General features: G+C 40.4%; 1 protein-coding gene across 1 annotated transcript; it reads left to right on the top strand.

Moving 5' to 3' along the window:
* Positions 1–6,939: 6,939 nt before the first annotated feature.
* LOC131320377 (uncharacterized) lies at positions 6,940–7,599 on the top strand. The gene is made up of 2 exons (XM_058351073.1): positions 6,940–7,160; positions 7,283–7,599. The coding sequence occupies exons 1-2, from the start codon at positions 7,047–7,049 to the stop codon at positions 7,367–7,369; spliced, it is 201 nt and encodes a 66-aa protein (XP_058207056.1). The 5' UTR covers positions 6,940–7,046; the 3' UTR covers positions 7,370–7,599.
* The last annotated feature ends 12,098 nt before the right edge of the window (positions 7,600–19,697 follow it).

Genomic DNA, 19,697 nt, shown 5'->3' with positions numbered 1-19,697 from the left:
TTATGAACTCTCGATCACGTACCAAATTAGCAACAAATTCCAGCGATGGAGTGATACTACGAGGATCGAGTATCACCATCTATTCCACGGTGCAAATGCTCAGATTGCTCTTTAATGGTAGAGAGAGAACTATCGAAGAGAGAGAGAGAGTTTTCCAAAACTCTATTATTTTGTATGTTCTTTATGAACATCTTGCAGGAAATAAATAAAAAGAGTGCATCCTAGATGCTTTAGAAGTCTTCTAATCCTAAAAGATTAGAATTACTTCAACTTCTCCTATCTTATCACCAAGATGAGATAGGACTCTCTAATATCTGAGTCACCGGGTCATGCCCACATGGGCGATCTGATTTGGTTCCGGACCGGCCCCAAATTCCAACATCTCCCTCTGGATGATGAACATAAATCTGAGAGCATAAAGGCTAAGCGCCAAGAGGCAGCTGAGCCAAATGGTTCATGCATCATAGTTGAGACTAGGGGTGGCAAACGGACGGGTTTGGACAAAAATGGGTAAGTTGCAAGTGGGTTGGGTCTTTAATGAGTCATTGACCCATTTGAATCTATTAATTATGAGTTCAATTATCCATACCCAACCCGACCCATTTATTTGAAATAAAATCCGACCCGCTCATTAACCCAATTACATGCTATATACTAAAATTTAAAATGACTAAAATACCAATTTACACTAAAATGACAATATTACCTCTGTACATCTAAATGACTAAAATACCCCTATATACTAAAATTACCATACATGTAGGCATGTGGACAATAATTGGTCTAATTACAAAGAAAGAAGCTTCACTTCCCCCTTCAAAAACGTGTTGTCGTGAGCTTCGTTTTTTGTCATTCTCATGATCTCATCTTCGTTTCGTTTTTGTCGGAGTAGTTTATTTCACAAATTTTCAATAAAGACCCGATATTTTTAAAAAATATATAATAATAATTATTATTATTATCCGAAATAAAAATATTATTTTTGCTTGTTGATTTATTTCATGCGAAAAATTAATAATGTCATCGCACCAATTTTTATTTCGTAATCGTTTGTGTACGTGCGTGTCCGGCGAGTAATTGTCCAGTCCGACTGTGTGCCTCTGCTTGCTCCGAACCAAACCCATCCTCAAACTTTTCGGTAGAGAGAACACAATTCCCATTTTCCTCCTTAATTCACACCTATCTAGACAACACAAGAGAGAGAGAGAGAGAGAGAGAGAGAGAGAGAGAGAGAGATTGAGAGAGAGAGAGAAGAACCAGCCGTGTATCATCATCTCCTCTCCCAGCCGTGTACCTCCATAAACACCCGAGCAACCACCACCATTGCCACCAGGCCACCACCGTAACTCCTCCCACCTCACAATCGACTACGGAGAGAGAGAGAGAGAGAGAGAGAGAGAGGAAAATGGAGTTGCCGTGCAAGGAAGACATACTAAAGGGGAAAGTAGCACTGTTGACAGGAGGTGGTTTTTTTTTTTGATCCGCACAGGAGGTGGTTCAGGAATCAGGAGATCGGTGGGGGTTTTTTTGATGGGTTATATTAGTGACTTATTGGGTCAATTAAGTAGACCCAATAAAGACCCAATTAATAAATGGGTTGAATGGGTTGGACCCATTCTGACCTAATTAATAAATGGGTTAGGTTGGATTTATTTTTTAATGGATGGGTTTGGGTTTCTTAATGGGTTTGGGTTCAATTTGCCACCCCTAGTTGAGACTGTCCCTTGCTGGTTTGGGTACTAGCAAAGGAAGGCTAAACGCACCCTTAAGAAGGTACACCATATTTTTTGTTTCTCGTGTTGACTGTTTTGGAACATGTCAAGGTTTAGTTGCTTATTCTCCTCATTCGTGGGTTGTAGACTCAGGAGCAACCAACCAATTAGCGAGGAAACAAGATAGGTTTGTGGAGTATCACTGAGTTCCAGTTGGAGGCCAAAGAATTCTCATGGGAAACAAGTCTAGTGTGTTAGTGCTAGGCGTTGGCTAGCTGGACATGCGACATGGGCACACTTTGTTTTTTCATGAAGTACTTTATGCTGCAAGAATTTGACGAAACTTGTTATTAGTCACTAGCATGATTGGTCTAAGTTTTTATTTTTGTTTGAGAGTAGCTAAGTGAGGATTGATTTGGGTACAATTTGTTATGATTTTGGATGGTTTGATGATACTAGATGTTATTTATTTTAATAATAATGCTAGTGATTCTATTTGCTTTGTTACATTTTATGTTGATGTTGATTCTTTTAAATGGCATTGGAAATTAGGTCACATTGGGCAAAGATGGGGATTTGTTAAGTCAACCTGCCCATTTGTGTCCATTGCCCAACAAGAAAAGCAATTAAAAATCATTCAGAAACCCATAAGGGCATTTGTTCCATTACAACATATCCGTTAGACATTTGTAGCTGAAACAGAGTCACGAGATGTGGATTCCTCAAGGAGGATTTTCCTAGCAGATGAAGAACTCTATGAGATGGAGAATTCAATGAGAGGCGCATCAAATTGTCCAGTTGAGAATGTGGAAGAAATTCTCCTATCTCCTGGGGATAGTGGGATCGACTTGCTTAATCATGGATTAGATCTAATGGATATAGATTCTAAAGATCATCTTAGGCATAGTAGCAAACATTAAATAGTCCCTTGTTGTCTGTTTGAGATTGAGGGGGAGTTTGTCATGATTGCTCCTGAAGATTAAGGAGAGCCCAAAACAGTGGGAGAAACTCCTTTATCGTCTGCTAGTAAGGAATGGATAGCTGCAATGTAAGATGAAATGGAGTTTATGAAGATAAACCTTGTCTGGGACTTGGTTGATCTTTCGCTTGGGTGCAAGATCATTGGGAACAAATGGGTTCTTAAGATCAAACACGAAGCAGATGGTCCCATACTGAGCAATAAGACTCATCTAGTGGTGAAGTTATTCTAGCCTTAAAACTATTTTAGATGGACGTTAAGGTAATAGGCTAGGAGCACAGAGTTTGCTAGCTCCAATGGTCTATCTATGGCCTAAAATAATTATCCAGGCAGTGGTACCTGAGATTTCATCGAGCCATTTGGGTTTACGATGATCAATGAAGGTCATTGCGTGCATATGAAACAGTCCAAAAATAGTTTCTTGATATTGTCATTCTATGTTGATGACATTTAAGTTGGCTAGAATGACTAGGAGATGATAGTCGCCATACAGTTATGGTTATCCTTCACTCATGAGATGAAGGAATGGGCAAAGCAAGCTATGTGCTCAGAGTTGAGATCTTAAGAGATCCTTCTAGGAAGATTCTTTCTTGAAGAATGTTTTTAGAACGATTCCGGAGACAAAGCTGCAAACTCATAGACACTTCTATTGTTAAAGGCGAGACTTAAGGGCTTAACATGGAACCTAAAACTCCTAAAGAATTGGAACTGATGGCCCACTTGCCCTATTCAAGTACCATTGGCAGCTTATAAGTAGTTATTGGTCCAATCTTGGTCGTGATTGTTGACAAGTAGTCAAGATGATATTAACATATCTCTATGGGACTGCTGATTATATGCTTTGCTTCCAGAGTGTGTATCCATGCCTAGTCGGGTCAAAGATATTGTTGCGCAAAAGAAAATGATTATAAAACACATAGCTACGAGTTGCATAGTTGTATGCCCTTTGTCTAAGCCCATTGCTAAGAGGACTTTTGAGACTCATGATAAGGCTTTAGGACTGCGTAGATGATGATAGATGTGTTTTATTTATTAATTTCATTAATCACTTCTTTCATATTTATGCCATTTGTGCACTTAATATTAGTTTATTATTGTTGCAATTTGGACAATTGTTTATTGAATAACACATACAGAATTTAAAGATTGATGTTAGCAGGTTAGATTGGCTCACTCACACGAGCAATCGCCTTTAGCGCTTAAGATAGCGAGCGAAGATGAGACAGATGGGTAGTAAGATATACAAGTTGGACATGTGATATAGTCTAATAAGAAGAATCAGATATACCCACCATATGTCGCCTTGGTTGGAACCAAGATAAGGTCTACAGGAGACCAATTTCGGATAGTTCCTCCTATCTTGAGATTAACCTGTCTTTGTTAGCCAGATGTGAGGACTCGTATAGCACCATGATGGCAAGCTATCTGAGAACTCGGGTTGGGCACTAGGTAGCGACTAGACTAAGGTCTATACAGTGTTTGGGAGTATGACGTCGCTTTTTGGAAAAGTAACTCCACCGTAGCATGTATTCATACTACATGTGCTTGGCGATCATTTATTTTAGAGGTGAGGGAATGAATCCTTGTTTCCTCACTGTGTGAGTCTAAGTAGTCATTTAGATAAAGTGACTGCATATTTATTAAATGTGCTCTTTGATTTTTGACTATGTCATGTAGTAGAGATTTTGTGTTACTACTCTAGCTTGACTACCTAAGACCACGAGATGTCAGGGTCCCATGGAGCATGTCTGGGAAAGCAGCAAGGTTAAAATGAAGTGACATGAGGGTGAAAAGAGGATCATTTAGTAGTACACTCTTGCAATATATTCACTGTCGACAACTCAGGTCGCTCTATTGGGATGCGGATCGGGTGTGAATATAGAGTGCATGATGTTGGGGGTCAAGCATACTTTTTGGAAGGATTAAAGATGCTTGGTTTGGTGTAACTAAATGGATTTAGGGTACATGAGACACTCTTATGGGTTGATGTCTCTATGCTGGCTCTTAAAGAGTTTCTAGTGTAGAGCTCCCACTTGCAGGTGCTCTAGCGATCGCACAGTTCATTAGAGCGTATGAGTTTGCTTCTTAGTTGGGTAGATAGAAGATAGATTGATACAACTTGTCATGCCCATGCATGGACGAGTGGGAGATGTTGGAATTTGGGGTTGGTCCGGGACCAAATCGGGTCGCCCATGTGGGCATGACTCGGTGACCCATATATTAGAGAGTCCTATCTCATCTTGGAGATAAGATAGGAGAAGTTGAAGTAATTCTAATCTCTTAGGATTAGAAGACTTTTAAAGCATCTAGAATGCTCTCTTTATTTATTTGCTGCAGATGTTCATAAAGAACATACAGAAGAATAAACACAATAATATACACTAGAGGTATACAAAAGATATAGAGTTCTGGGAAACTCTTTCTCTCTCTTCGATAGTTCTCTCTCTACCATTAAAGAGCAATCCGAGCTTTTGCACCGTGGAATAGAGGGTGATACTCGATCCTCGTAGTATCACTCCATCGCAGGAATTTGTCGCTGATTTGGTCCGTGATCGAGAGTTCGTAATCCATCCACTCCAAGGTCTGGTTCGGTTAAAGTTCGTAAGGTAACCCAAACCACCCGCTTCTGCACTATGGTTATATATTTCTGACATGCATAACCCACAAGCCTCAGGATCGAAACCTAGCTTTGATACCAATGTTAGAAAAAATATAACCATAGTGCGAAAAACGGGTGGTTCGGGTTACCTTGTGAACTTTAACCGAACCGGACCTTGGTGTGGATGGATTACGGACTCTCGATCACGTACCAAATCAGCAACAAATTCCTGCAATGGAGTGATACTACGAGGGTCGAGTATCACCCTCTATTCCACGGTGCAAAAGCTCGGATTGCTCTTTAATGGTAGAGAGAGAGAGAACTATCGAAGAGAGAGAGAGAGAGAGAGAGAGAGAGAGAGAGAGAGAGAGAGAGAGAGAGAGAGAGAGAGAGAGTTTCCCAAAACTCTATTCTTTTGTATACCTCTGGTGTATATTATGTTCTATATTCTTGTGTATGTTCTTTATGAAATAAATAAAGAGAGAGCATCCTAGATGCTTTAGAAGTCTTCTAATCCTAAGAGATTAGAATTACTTCAACTTTTCCTATCTTATCACCAAGATGAGATAGGACTCTCTAATATTTGGGTCACCGGGTCATGCCCACATGGGCGACCTGATTTGGTCCCAGACCGGTCCCAAATTCCAACATTAACCAAACACGGGAAAATAGATGAAATGTAAACCTTTACAAGTAAATATTTTACCTAAAAAACTATAGATAAAGTTAGAATCAAAACATAAGAAATATTGATTGGTACAGCCAAAATAAAAGTTACTCTTAAAATAACTTCAACACATAATTTTTATCTTTTAATGACGATCCCTAGTGCATAGAGTTTTTTTCATCCTAATAATGCAATGCTATTTTATTGCCTTTTCTTGCGGCTTGTTTTATTTCGAGATTCAAACAAAGAACTTGATGATAAAAAAGACAGAAAAAAGACAAAGAACTCACTCGATAAACGTCATAGACCAGATTGTTGGATTAGCTTGTAGTAATACTTTCACTAGAGGATTTTGGACATATCCAGTCGGTGAGAGCATCTCTAAGTTTCTAACCAGGCAAGCCTTTATTTCTTCAATAAACATTTTTCAAAACTTCAAAGAGAAAGAATTGAGCACTCCAAGCATGCTTTATCTGCATTCTTCAAAATGAAAGACAATCTCTAAAATCTGAAGAAAGTTCTCACTTAATAAATATTTGCATAATAAATGATCCATAATTTTCAGTGTTATGATTCAATATTTATAAAATTAGTACTACCGTTAAAAAGATATTACCAATATCTTTAAAATTAGACCAATCTTGAATTTATTTGGTAAAATGTGAAAAGATTGATATTTCAAAATTCAGAGGAAAAATGAGGGAAAATTGAGTTATGAATGTGTTATTTGAAAACTCAAAATAGAGATAGAGAAATATGATTAGAGTACGAGAGAATGATAGTATTCTTTAAATTTACTTTATAAAATAAATACTGATATTTTGATCCATCAAAATGAAATTTTGGTTTGGAGATGCGCATCTCCGGCCCTGACCTATTTTTTATTCAAATTTAGGTCTCAAGTTTTAGTTGGGTATGCATTCTCCAATACCAAAGCCCTTGTCTTAATCCAAATCTGATGGGTTTTTTTTTTTTGTATAAATGTTTTCTAGCAAAAACTTAAGTAGAAAAAAAAAGGGGTAAAGAGCCCAAAAAAGGATCAAAATCTGCAAAGTTCTAGGGTTAGGGTTTATCGAGGGTTTTTTTTGTATGTTTGGGAGTGGGAAAACCATGAATGCGAACAAGTTCGACGCCAAGAAGCTTCTAAAGGACAAGAAGTTCTTGTTCGCCTCTTTCCTAATTGCTTGGGCTGCGGCTCTCCAGGTTAACTCTCTCTCTCTCTCTCTCTCTATATATATATATATATATATATATATATAATATGCATAGAAAGATAGCTAGATAGATATACGCACACTTGATATTGACGCGCTGTGATGGTGCAGGGGCACATGATGTGGTTACAGAGGCAAGACTCGTTCAAGGAGAAATTTCGAACCCTAAACGAAAACGACGACCAGAAGGAATCATAGAGACAGGACCGGTGGCATTGGGTGGTCAAACTTAATACAAATTGTGAGATATTTACTTTGCTGTTTTCTTGTGCTCCATCCCTCATTTTAATGGACTAAAGAGAAGATTGTTATTTCTGCTTGAAATGAAAATCAATCTCGAAACTTGTAATTGCCTGGTTAGGTTTTATGAACTGCAAATGTATTCTGTGAGCATATTAATAAAAAACCGGTGACAGCATTTTGTAAAACAATGACTACGAGCTTGCGAACGATTATGTATAGTCAGTGAATGTATAAGTAAACATACATGCTACTGGAGCTGGTTCGATGAAATTCTTTGGAAACCATCAAACTTTTATGTGAGACATGAACCCCAATTTAAGCCGGGGGGGGGGGGGGGGGGGGGGGGGGGGGGGGGGGGGGGGTGGGCGGTTTAATAGACTTTGATTCACGTTGCACCTTTTATGTTAACTTTCATTCATAATGGTCACTACTTCCTGTTGTGTGACATATGCGTGACTACGTAGCTGATGAGAAATGTAATTCGCAGAGTTATTCTGTATGGTTAAATGGTTGTCATGATGTATGCAAGTCTTTCTCTTACTTTATGCTTGACCTACTTCTCACAAGTTACAAGTAACAACAATACTTTTTAAGTTAGTATATTTCCTAATACTAGAATTGTAGTGAGCATGCTTGAAACCATGAACAACAGGACTCGAAAATGGCCATCATGAAAAGGTTTAGGGGTTAGTTGTTTTTTGTTCTGTTCTACGGCAAAGGTTTGTCGTGTTGAGTATATATGTCTTTTCTTTTGTACCAAAGTATAACTACAAAAATGTAGTAGGTGCTACACAAACATTGATATTCTTTCTTGACCGCAATCATCAAATAAAACACTTGAACCAAATATTTACCAAGGCAATGAATAAGGGGTATATATCTGACTTGAACCTGATATCAAGGTGCTGACCCCATACCACATTTGCTACATTGTGATTCGTCCGTTTTTTAAGGTAAATTTGTTCATTCGTAATTCCATCCAATGGGCACATTTCAACTACACGTGCCTAGAGCCGAAAGACTAATGTATTTCCATGCTCTCAGAAGATGATTAAAGTAGGCCCCAGTATTGACCAGTACCAATGTAAGGCTGCCACCTCGATTTGGACCAAATGCAGTCCAAATCGATGCTCACAACTAATTTCTATGTTAGATCACTACTTGTCTCAAAAGTAGGAAATGAGGCTTCATAGATGTCAGGCTATCCAATACCACCTCTAAAAGTAGAGCGGAGATGCAATATCCGTCCATAGAGAGAAGCATAATCAAATCCGTAGCAGATGTTTTGAAAAGACTTGAACTCAAGAGTTACCTCCAACCTGTGGTTTGATGCCATAGGAAATAATCACTTGGCCCAAAACCTTCAACTATTAGGAAATAAGCGGAACAATGTTTATCAAGCTGGTTTACATTCGCAAATATGAGTATTTTGATGAAGTCGTATCTAGAAAACGTGATTTAAGGTCTCAAGTTATCTTTTCAGACCTCATTTTTAATTAACTAGTTATGAAATTCGTTGGTAGACTCAAAGTCGGGGGAGCTAAGTTAAATACCACCTGTATGTGGGTATAATTTAAATCACTTGATAAAGAACTCCTTGATGAAATGTTGTTGTGTATACTGGAAGATAGTTTATTGAGGAAATCTGACAGCCGGTAGTGTAAAATGTGGCCTGAAAGAGCGTAAACATATTATGGGTTTTTTGTTTGTGGAAAACTAAACGTCCCCTGAAGTCTGAACCAGACAAAGAGTAATTCATGAAGTGTAGTGACTATGCTGTGTTAAACAAAATATATATAACTATACAAGAGTTTGTACTCCATGATGGGTTCATATGTGCATATTAATATTTGCTGTGGTTGCCCCTGATAGGTGGAATAGTTATACATTAGCCTCTTTGTAATGAATGTATTTTTTTATGGGCCTTTGTGATGAATACTATGCAGCATATTAAAGGAAATTGGTTCAGATTTGTGTTTCTACAAAACTAGAGTCTTAATTAATAGTCACAAATGAAAATAAAAATTGACTTAGTACCAAAGCTAAAGAAAATAAAATAGGACCAGAGTTGTTTGGAAGCCTACCATCTAACGTCTGTGGTATAATGTTGGAATGTCCTTTATTCCTAAAGATGAAGACTCTCTACCGTCAATGAATGGAAGACAATTTCAAACTGGTTATTTATTTCCTTGTGACTCTCCACTGAGGGGTATAGTGCCGACTTTAAAGCATTCATTTGACTTCTCAACTGATCTGTCTCTTTTCTGTATCTCTATACTCGTTTACGTGGAAAGTGTCCATGGTTCATTTTGTCTATGATGCTTGGAATTGATTTCATCGAGATGAAGACCAACTGGGCCAATTGAGTTGCACACACGGTACATGAGGTTCATTGAAACTTACTATAGAAGTTGAGAGAGACACTTGTGGTGGCGGATACTGCAGCGAATTCTCTGGTTAAATTCACACTCTAAATATTCTTTGCCGCCTTCATAAAATTCGATGTGGTTATTATATTTACGTAATGTCTCACCTTACCTTATCAAATTGACTTGCATTGTTTCATGTTTATCTATAATGATTCATGCATCCGATGATTAAGATAATGCCAAAAAGAATTTGAAAGCATGACACATTGCATTACAAGGGTTGTTGAAGACGTTGTGTTGTGTTGGATTGAATTTTTATTAGTTATCTTGTGTACCTCTCTGCTGCGGGTATTGCCTAAGACTTTTGATTTGTTGGAAAAACCAGGTTGCTCATATGATTTATGGTTTGCAAATCTGCATACTTGGACTGGAAATTCACGAAACTACAGTCAACTGTTTAACCTCTGAGTGTTTAGACCGTCGTAGGAGAAAGGGACTTGATTATATCACCTATTCGAGTAAGATAAGAATTGGTGGTTTATATTTTTCTGCCTATAGTTCTTCTGCATGTTTCAGAGCAAGACCTTTTTGTTTTTTTGTAGGACATCTTGCTAATTTGAGTCCCTTTGAGATATGGAGGAGGTTCTTCAATCTCCAGTCCCCTTTGCTCTTGACCCCCTCTGAAAAATGAAGGTTTTCGATCATTAAAGTGATCCTTCCAAAAAAAATAGATCATTAAAGTGAACCGGAAAGGCGAAAAGGGCCTGAAAAGGGACGCATCAAAACCGTCCAGTATGAAACTCGAGATGAGCCTCTCCCATTTTGTTGACATGGAGTATTTATCTTGAATTGGTGTAGGTAAAAAATATGTGAAAAAGAAAATGAGGTCATGCTAAAAAAAGTTCTGCAGAATTATAATTCTTACCACTACTATGTTTATCTTTGTTTCCTCTTAAGGGGCCGTTTGGTTACCGCGTTTGTCAGTCTAGTTTTATTATAGTATTTGCTTACCGTCTTGATTTGGGTCAAACGGGTTAGCCTTATAAGTCTATGCCAACTGCAGAGGCATAACTCATGAAAGTCAAAGCTACCTGAGTCTTAATTGTTTGCTGATGAGGATTAGTGATATTAATTATTTGTGATCCTAATTGCAGTGATAAGGGCACAGGCGACTACTGTGATGAGTCGATGCCGTTTACGCTAATTTGCAAGTTGTGTAAATTTTCTAAAAGTCGTTCACGCTAATAGTTAACTTTTTCACCCCCATCTTTTTCCATTTTCCCCCTTTGACTGGAAAATGGGGTGTGTTGGATAAATTTACCCATTTGCCCCTTCCCACTTTATTGTATGTGTACTATTAGGGCAAATTGGTAATTGCACTAATTATTGGATTAATTGTTTTGAAATTAAAAAAATGTGGTCAAACATACCCATTCACAACTTAATCGTTAGTGTGAACAACTTGTAATTAAGTTGTGTTGCACAACTTTAATCGTTAGTGTGCACTTGTCCTTATTTCCACTAATTTTTTTGGTTAACAAGTTGTGGCAAAATTGTATGTTGTTCACAGTAATTGAGAAGTTCTACATTCCCATTCTTTCTTTCTTTTGTCAATATTGTATATATCAGCGGGGAGTTGACAAGGGTTAGTTCACAGGGGGTTCAGAAGTTATCTATAGCCCTGAACGTTAAATTGCCCATCGCGGGCTCGAACTATGCCTCCATTGAGGCAGGTGTACCAATTGAGTTAAGAGCTCATTGGTTCATCCTTAGTCATTAGTGTGAACAACTTGTAATTTTCAATGAATAAGTTATGGTGCATAATTTATTCATTAGCGTGAACAACCGCTGTACAATCTGAGAGTGATTGGATGAAACCGTACAACATCAAATGTTGACTTTCAACACTATATCATCCTCAACAAGAAGCTAATATCTAGTAGCAGCACACAAAACACTGTGATTATTCATTAGCGTGAACAACCGCTGTACAATCTGAGAGTGATTGGATGAAACCGTACAGCATCAAATGTTGACTTTCAACACTATATCTTCCTCAACAAGAAGCTAATATCTAGTAGCAGCACACAAAACACTGTGAACTGTGAAACTGGTTCGGACCGAACCAATTAGTACCTTTTGGATTTTGTCCATGGATTAATGGTCCGGACACGGATTCAAATATTAGAAAACCGATGATGAATCAGCTTTGTCGGCAGCTCTGACCTGATCCTGCAAAACAATAATGAGAGCTTGGGTCACCGGTGTGGTGGCTTGCCAACCACCCTCCGATGCCTAAGTCAGTAGAGTATTTGATATTTGATATTATGGTGAGGAAAACCAGGTTCTCTTTTGTATGTTGCATTCCTTTAACTGGCATTCAGTAGAGCATTTGATATTTGATATTATGGTGAGGAAAACCTGGTTCTCTTTTGTATGTTGCATACCTTTAACTGGCATTCTACCGTTGCATTTATAGGCATCTTGATAGGAGGTTGAGTCCTTGTTGGATTGTCTTTCGTGGATTCCGGATACTTGATCAAGGTTAGGGAGAGTCCTATTATAGCTAGGAATCCCAATCCATCCCTGATTATTAACCCCATGAGCTTCATATTTATCCTGTAGGTGGCATCCTTTATCTCCTAGGATTTCGGCTTTATCTAAGTCTAGAAGAGGAATCTTTTGTGCATCAAGTATATTCCGTGGCTCTTAGTTGAATATTACCCTTCTTTTTGTAGCTAAGGCTCAGACTTTATGTCAGCTTCATCCGATGAGCTGACCTCGTGTGACCTGACTTCATCCCAGGTAAATATTAGTCAAGGGGTCCAAGCTAGACTGGTCCCCACTTCTCGGTCTGTGTCAAGGGGTCCAAGCTAGACTGGTCCCCACTTCTCGGTCTGTGATTCTCACGGTGCTAAACTTGTTAGGTTCGCTATACTTATCAACTGATTTTACCCAAAAATATTAGAAAATCGTGAGATGCGGATTGATAAGTAGGAAATAACCTCCCAAGGTCAGCCCAGACCAGGAAGCCTAGCACAACATGAAGGGCCATGTAGGGGACCTAGTGACATGGAGCTTAGCTTGAATAACTGAGCTCAGTGGACCAGCCTAAGAGCAAAGGTCATCCTAAGGCAAGCACAGCCTTAAGGGCTCGAGCTAGAGTCCCAAGAACATGAAATCTAGCCTATAATAGCTAGCCTCTATTAAACCAATCCAAGGACAGAGGCCAGCTCACGAACACAGCTCATAGAAAGATACCGAGCTCAGCTCACCAGGTGAGCTCGAAAAATATGACAAACCTGCAACCAAACTTATGAGACACTCCATGCAAGAGGTTCGTACAATCGAAAAGACTCAGAGAAGTCGAACTCTTATTCCCTTTCTAGAATATCCAAGGCCTTATCTCACCCCAAGAGATGAGGCTGCGAATCCCAAGGGATAACCGTGAGAAACCCATGCACGAAGGGAACTCAGGAAGCAGCCACAAGCCTTATCTCCTCAGAAGAGGTCAAGCCACGGTCCATAAAGGATAACGACAGAGATCCGTCCACCAATTCGACTCCTAACCTGATAAGCAGGCACAAGAGTCCAAAGGTGAAGGGACTCCTCAAACCTGATAAGGACCTAATAAGTCCTAGGTAAAGAGGACGCTCCAACCTATTTCCGTCATGTGCGGATAAGCCCAAGAGGTCCTAGCACCGTAAGGACTCTTAACCTAATAAGCAGGTACAAGAGTTCAAAGGTGAAGGGACTCCTCAAACCTGATAAGGACCTAAGAAGTCCTAGGTAAGGAGGACACTCCAACCTATTTCTGTCATGTGCGGATAAGCCCAAGAAGTCCCAGCACCGTAAGGACTTTTAACCTGATAAGCAGGTACAAGAGTCCAAAGGTGAAGGGACTCATCAAACCTGATAAGGACCTAAGAAGTCCTAGGTAAGGAGGACACTCCAACCTATTTCTGTCATGTGTGAATAAGCCCAAGAGGTCCCAGCACCGTAAGGACTCTTAACCTGATAAGCAGGTACAAGAGTCCAAAGGTGAAGGGACTCCTCAAACCTGATAAGGACCTAAGAAGTCCTAGGTAAGGAGGACACTCCAACCTATTTCCATCATATGCGGATAAGCCCAAGAGGTCTCAGCACCGTAAGGACTCTTAAACCTGATAAGCAGGCACAAGAGTCCAAAGGTGAAGGGACTCCTCAAACCGGATAAGAATCAGGGGATTCCTAAGGTAAGGAGGACACTCCAACACCTATCTATACCCGCCACGAGCAGATGAGACTTAAGAGTCCCGGTCCCAAGGGATTTCTCCCAAAATGCCTATATAAAGATCACATCTCCACCTCACAAAGGTACGCAATGCAAAAACTACAGAACTCATACTCAATCCATACTCTCTTCTAAAGCAGATCGACTGACTTAGGCATCGGAGGGGTGATGGCGATAGCCACGCCGGTGCCCATAGCTTTTCTGTTTTGTATTGCAGGTCGTTAATCGAGCACGCAGGAAGCCGTTTCATCCGCTGGAGGACTAGATGGACGGTTGAGGTACCCCTCCTTCAGAAGTGACCAAAAATCGCTTCATCAATTGGCGCCATCTGTGGGAAACGAAAATCATTCTCAACCCTTCACGGTGAACGGTTTCCACACTGGATACTCAATTAACGGCTTTAAAAAGTGATACTCAGTCTCTTTCAAAGAGTCGCAATCCATCTCCTTCAGAAGTTCAGATGAAGGATACCTCACCACGGTGACTTGATCTAGCGTCATTCGCCGCCTGAAATAAGCTGATATTATGCAAGGAGTAATCGAACCCTTGCAAGATCGAGTGGAAGTTTTAACCCAAGGGTTAATGGACGCGACATGAATGAATGGGGAGTTAAACAAATAACTCACCAATTTGGATGAAAGTCCATGATAAGTACGGTAGACCTAAGGAGGTCAGCACTACAAGAATCACAGACCTGAGGAGTAGAAACCAACCTTACTTGGACCTCTCTGTGTCATCTCATCTGAAGCAAAAGTCAGAGTATGCCAGCTTCGCTCATCAGACGAAGCTGTCATAAGGTCCAAGGACCAGCTCTGTTCCATAGCTATAAAGGGAAGGATAATATTCTTAATATTATCCAAAGAATATACTTATTCCAGTAAAGATATCCCAACGGGATAAGGAAAGACCCAAATCCTAAAGGATAAAGGATGCCATCAAACAAGATAAGCATGAAACATCCCTGATATACGTAATCAGGGACGCATAAGGATTCCTAGCTAAGGCAGGACCCCTCATTCCACAAAGAGGTAATCTGGAATCTACGAGATACAGTCCTACAAGGGCTCAATATGCCTCAAAGAGGATCAGGTCGGAGCTAAAGACAAAGCTGATTCATTAGTCCACTTGAAGAACAAAAAAGGAACGGTAATACCGATCCTGAAAAGAGGCGGTCGAGTTGCATCGAGAAAGATCAAAAATCTCTCCCAAAGCCCTTCTATGGAGGTAAACCCAAATCGAGGGGCTGATTAAACAAGTTAAATGGAAAGCTACCACTGCCGTGGAAAAGTTAATCCACGTCATCGATTCTCCCTTCACGGCCAAAATAATAAGGCCCTCGCTCCCAAGGGAGTTTGAGATGCCGCAGATGAAACATTCAATGGCACCACGGACCATGGATCATTCAGAGACGTATAAGTCTCTAAAGCATCTCCAGGCAATACCAGATGAGGTCATGTGCCGAGCCTTCCCTAAGGGGAAGCGCGCACACGAGATTTAACAAGCTCCAACAGAGTAACATAAGCAACTTCAAAGAGCTCAGTAAGTTACTAATGGCCAGCGTCACAGTGAACCAGCAACCCACCTCCTTACCATAAAGCAGGATAAGTGGAAATCGTTGCATGACTACACCACCAGATGGATAACATGGACAACAATGTCTCCATTAGCATCCTACATAACTAGGCTGAGCTCGGATCAATTCCTTATTCAGGAACCCAAGGTGATACTAACCTTAATGACAATCACAAACATAGCATAGCTATGCAGTAAAAGAAGCTGAGGAAAATTTCCAAACTCACAGACGTAGCACAGCTATGCAGTAAAAGAAGTTTAGGAAAATTTTCAAGCTCACAGACGTAGCACAACTATGCAGTAAAAGAAGCTTAGGAAAATATCCAAACTCACAAACGTAGCACAACTATGCAACAAAATAAGTTTAGGAAAATTTTCAAGCTCACAGACGTAGCACAGCTATGCAGTAAAATAAGCTTTGGAAATTTTTCAAGCTCAGAGACGTAGCACAACTATGCATTAAAAGAAGCCAAGCTCACAAACGTAGCATAGCTATGCAATAAAATAAGCTTAAAAAAATTTATAAGTTCACAGACATAGCATAGCCTTCAAAGCTCAAATACGTAGCACTCACCGTGCTCGACAAAGCAAAAACGGGCCACGGCTCTCGACAGCTCCTCGCTCTAACGCCACGACAAATCCTAACGCGCACTGAATGACGGCAATCCTCAAGAGGCGATAGTAAAAGGGGCAACCAGTCATAAGGCCAACGGCCCACTGGAAACAATTACACAATCTACAAGTGTTAAGCTATTTTTCCAACACTTTAACACTTAGGGGAGTAGGAAGCATGGCTAGCTCAAAAGCTTAAAGAGCTTTGGAATCAAGCCTAAGCTCAACCGACAAAGCTTACCCAGCCATAAAAAGCTTACAGTGCTCAGACAACCAATGGGTAAAGCCCAGTCCCAAGGGAATTAAATCCTGAAAAAAAAAATTGGGCACGGCCTGGGTACCTCAACCAAAAGTCAAAAGCAACACAAGTGTTAGAAATTTAAGCATGACCAGCAAGCCTGCTCGGTCACAGCTCAAGGCCCCAAAATTACACTAAGCAAAAAAGTCAGATTGAGCAACTAAGGTCTGCTCATAAGAAAATAGTCGATAAGGCCCGTGATGTTCTTCATAAAGCAAGTGCAAGTGCAAAATTGTCACGGCAATAGCAGTGAATGAGTAACTCACCTCTACGGAAACATGAAAATTTCTAAGGAAATACATGGATAAAAGCTCAAACTTGTTCAAAGAGCTGAGCATGAAAAGCAATATCGTCTAATCATCTTCGAGGATTGACATGGCGCCATCATCAGCCCGACTATGCAGGTCACCAAGCTACTCCAAAAAAGGTTCTTGATCGTTTAAAGGGTCTAAGGTGGCTGAAATACCTCCTACGGGAGGTGACAAACATAAAATATCCTAAGGGATAACCCAGGAGAGTACCCCAATTGGACAACAAAACCTAGCCCGTCAACAATCCCAAGGGATAAGAATTAAGGCCGGCTCATCTCAAGGGATCAGCTCGGCCAACACAATAACACATGACAGAGGAGCTCAACAAAAAGTCCTAAGGGACATGGTCACCTTAAGCACAGCTTAGTTAGGCCAAGCAGATCATCATGTACGACTCAACACAAAAAATTCAAGTAAAGACAGTCCTAAGGGACAGGGTTGCCCAAGGTTACAACCAATAGTTGCAATGAGGCTACATGCCCAAAAAATGACCCATGTTGCTCGCATTCGATTTGCTCTAAAAGCAAGGAAAGTAATCACCCTCTCAAGTATTTCCCTTTTCCTAACCTGACCAGTTCTAAAGAAATAGGGGAATACCTAAAACTGAGTATAAACCAGACCAGCTCATCCCAAGGGGCAAGCATAGCGAGCACCACGGTGCAACTCAGCACATTAAACTAGCTCGATCACAAGACAGCTAGCTCGATATACGTATCTAAAGACTCAAACAAGTCACCTCCAAGAGACATCCTATGGACATGCTTACAAGATTCTACGAGATAAGCAAGATAACCCATATGCTAATCATGGACATTATCCTAAAGGGATTAAGAGTCCTAAAGCAAGAGGGGATGATAATGGCCAAGTATCATAGTACCTTGGTCAGATTAAGAAACCTTTGAGCAGAGGATCTCCTTCCCAGAAAAGTTGACCCTACGAGGGGACAGATACGGAAAACCTAACCTCTTAAAAGGCCAGCCAACCTAGAAAACCTCACATAGCTTGAACCTCACAGCTCTGACAAGAGCTAAGCTCAACCCAAGGGTTGATGTATCAGCTTTGAATAGCACAACTATGCAATAAAAGGAGCTCAGGAAAAATTTCGAAGCTCAAAAGACGTAGCTAAGGCTATGCAATAAAAGGAGCACAAGAAAAATTTCCAAGCTCAAAAGATGTAGCTAAGGCTATGCAATAAAAAGAGCTTAGAAAAATTTCCAAGCTCAAACGACGTAGCACAACTATACAATAAAAGAAGCTCAGGAAAACTTTCCAAGCTCAAATGACGTAGCACAACTATGCAATAAAAGGAGCTCAGGAAATATTTCCAAGCTCAAGAACGTAGCTAAGGCTATGCAACATATTGGTTATCAAAGAGTCAAAGCTCGCAGAGCTCAGATCGGCATATAATTTCAAAAGTGTTGACACGTCCGCTTGATCCAGCCCCAACGTAGGCGCAAAAGGGCTTAAGCTTACGGAGCTTAGGCTAAAAACCTGAGAGTGTAGCCTACAAGCCTCTTCATCCTAAACCAAAAGAGCTCTGGACTAATAAACCCGAGTTCAGTTACTAACTTGATACCTCTAAGGCCAGCCAAGGACGCCTAGTGGACTAACAAACCTGAGTTGAAATAAAATCTCGAAAACGTGCTGAGTCAGCTAAAGCGCACAGCTGCTCAGTATGTGAAGACCCAGACTCAGCTATTGACCCGGTAAATCTAAAAGATCATGGGCCAGCTAAGGACACCCTGAAAAATGAAGACTATGGGAAACCTCATGCTAAAGGCATGAGATGTTGTTCCAGGTCACAAGCTAAAGGCATGAGATGAGCTTTGATATAAACCTCAAGCTAAAGGAATGAGATGAGCTTCGAAATAAACCTCATGCTAAGGCATGAGCAAACCTCATGCTGAAGGCATGAGGTGTTGTTCCAAGTCTCATGCTAAGAGCAAACCTCATGCTAAAGGCATAATGTGCTATTCCAAGTCTCATGCTAAGGCGTGAGCAAACCTCGTGCTAAAAGCATGAGGTACTATTCCAAGTCCCATGCTAAGGCACGAGCAAACTTCATGCTAAGGCGTAGAATAACTACACTAAGCCAAGCATTGACACTCAGCAATCCTGAGGTCGCTTGCTGTCCTAGGGCTTATCAAATGAGCCTTGAAGAGTCAAAGCTCAAAGAGCTCTAGACTATAATATTCATAAAGTGGCCCATAAGCCGCTCGCACCATTGCTTATTAAAAGCATTAAAGAGTCCCAAAAGGCTAAAAGTCCAAGGGACGTGGCCAACAGGCCTACTCGGCCAAAGCTCGAAAAGCTTTCAAAAGCAAGTCCGAGGGAAGTGGCCTACAAGCCCACTCAGCCAAAAAGCTATTGAGGTGCCAAACTCTAAGACAAAATATCAACACAAGATTAGTCCTAAGAGGACACAAACTCACAAATACCAGGTTGTTTTTCAACAACTCCACGCTTAAAGGATTGGGGGAGTACCTGAAATAAATTAGTACCCTCACATCTGAGCTATTCCAAGGTATTCCTAAGGGAACTAGCAAAGGACAGAGCTAATGTAAAGCTCTAGAGCAAGAGCAGGTTTTACTAAAGCTTATCTCCTTCGAACATCAAAAATATATATTTTTCTTTGCTCTACCACAAGCATTGCTGCTTCGCAATGCTAAAGGCAGACACCCCTAAGGTTAAAACAACTACAATAGATGGGTGTAGATCAAAGTAAAAGGGTGCGCTCTGTTCATTCCCCTGAATATTCTCATCGGTTTGCTATTCAGCAAGGCCGGCCAGCAAAGCTGTTCAATGAGGTCAAACACGACAACGTGATCATAGGACTAAGGGTCCACAA

This window comes from Rhododendron vialii, chromosome 3a, assembly GCF_030253575.1.
Source record: "Rhododendron vialii isolate Sample 1 chromosome 3a, ASM3025357v1".
In the NCBI taxonomy this organism is placed as follows: Eukaryota; Viridiplantae; Streptophyta; class Magnoliopsida; order Ericales; family Ericaceae; genus Rhododendron; species Rhododendron vialii.
The sequence above is the reverse complement of the archived record's forward strand: the minus strand, read 5'-3'. Positions and strand labels throughout refer to the sequence as shown.

Coding starts and splice junctions, on each gene's coding strand:
- LOC131320377 (XM_058351073.1), top strand. CDS start 7,047: ATGTTTGGGAGTGGGAAAACCATGAATGCGAACAAGTTCGACGCCAAG. Junction 7,161..7,282: donor CTTGGGCTGCGGCTCTCCAG/GTTAACTCTCTC, acceptor GTGATGGTGCAG/GGGCACATGATGTGGTTACA.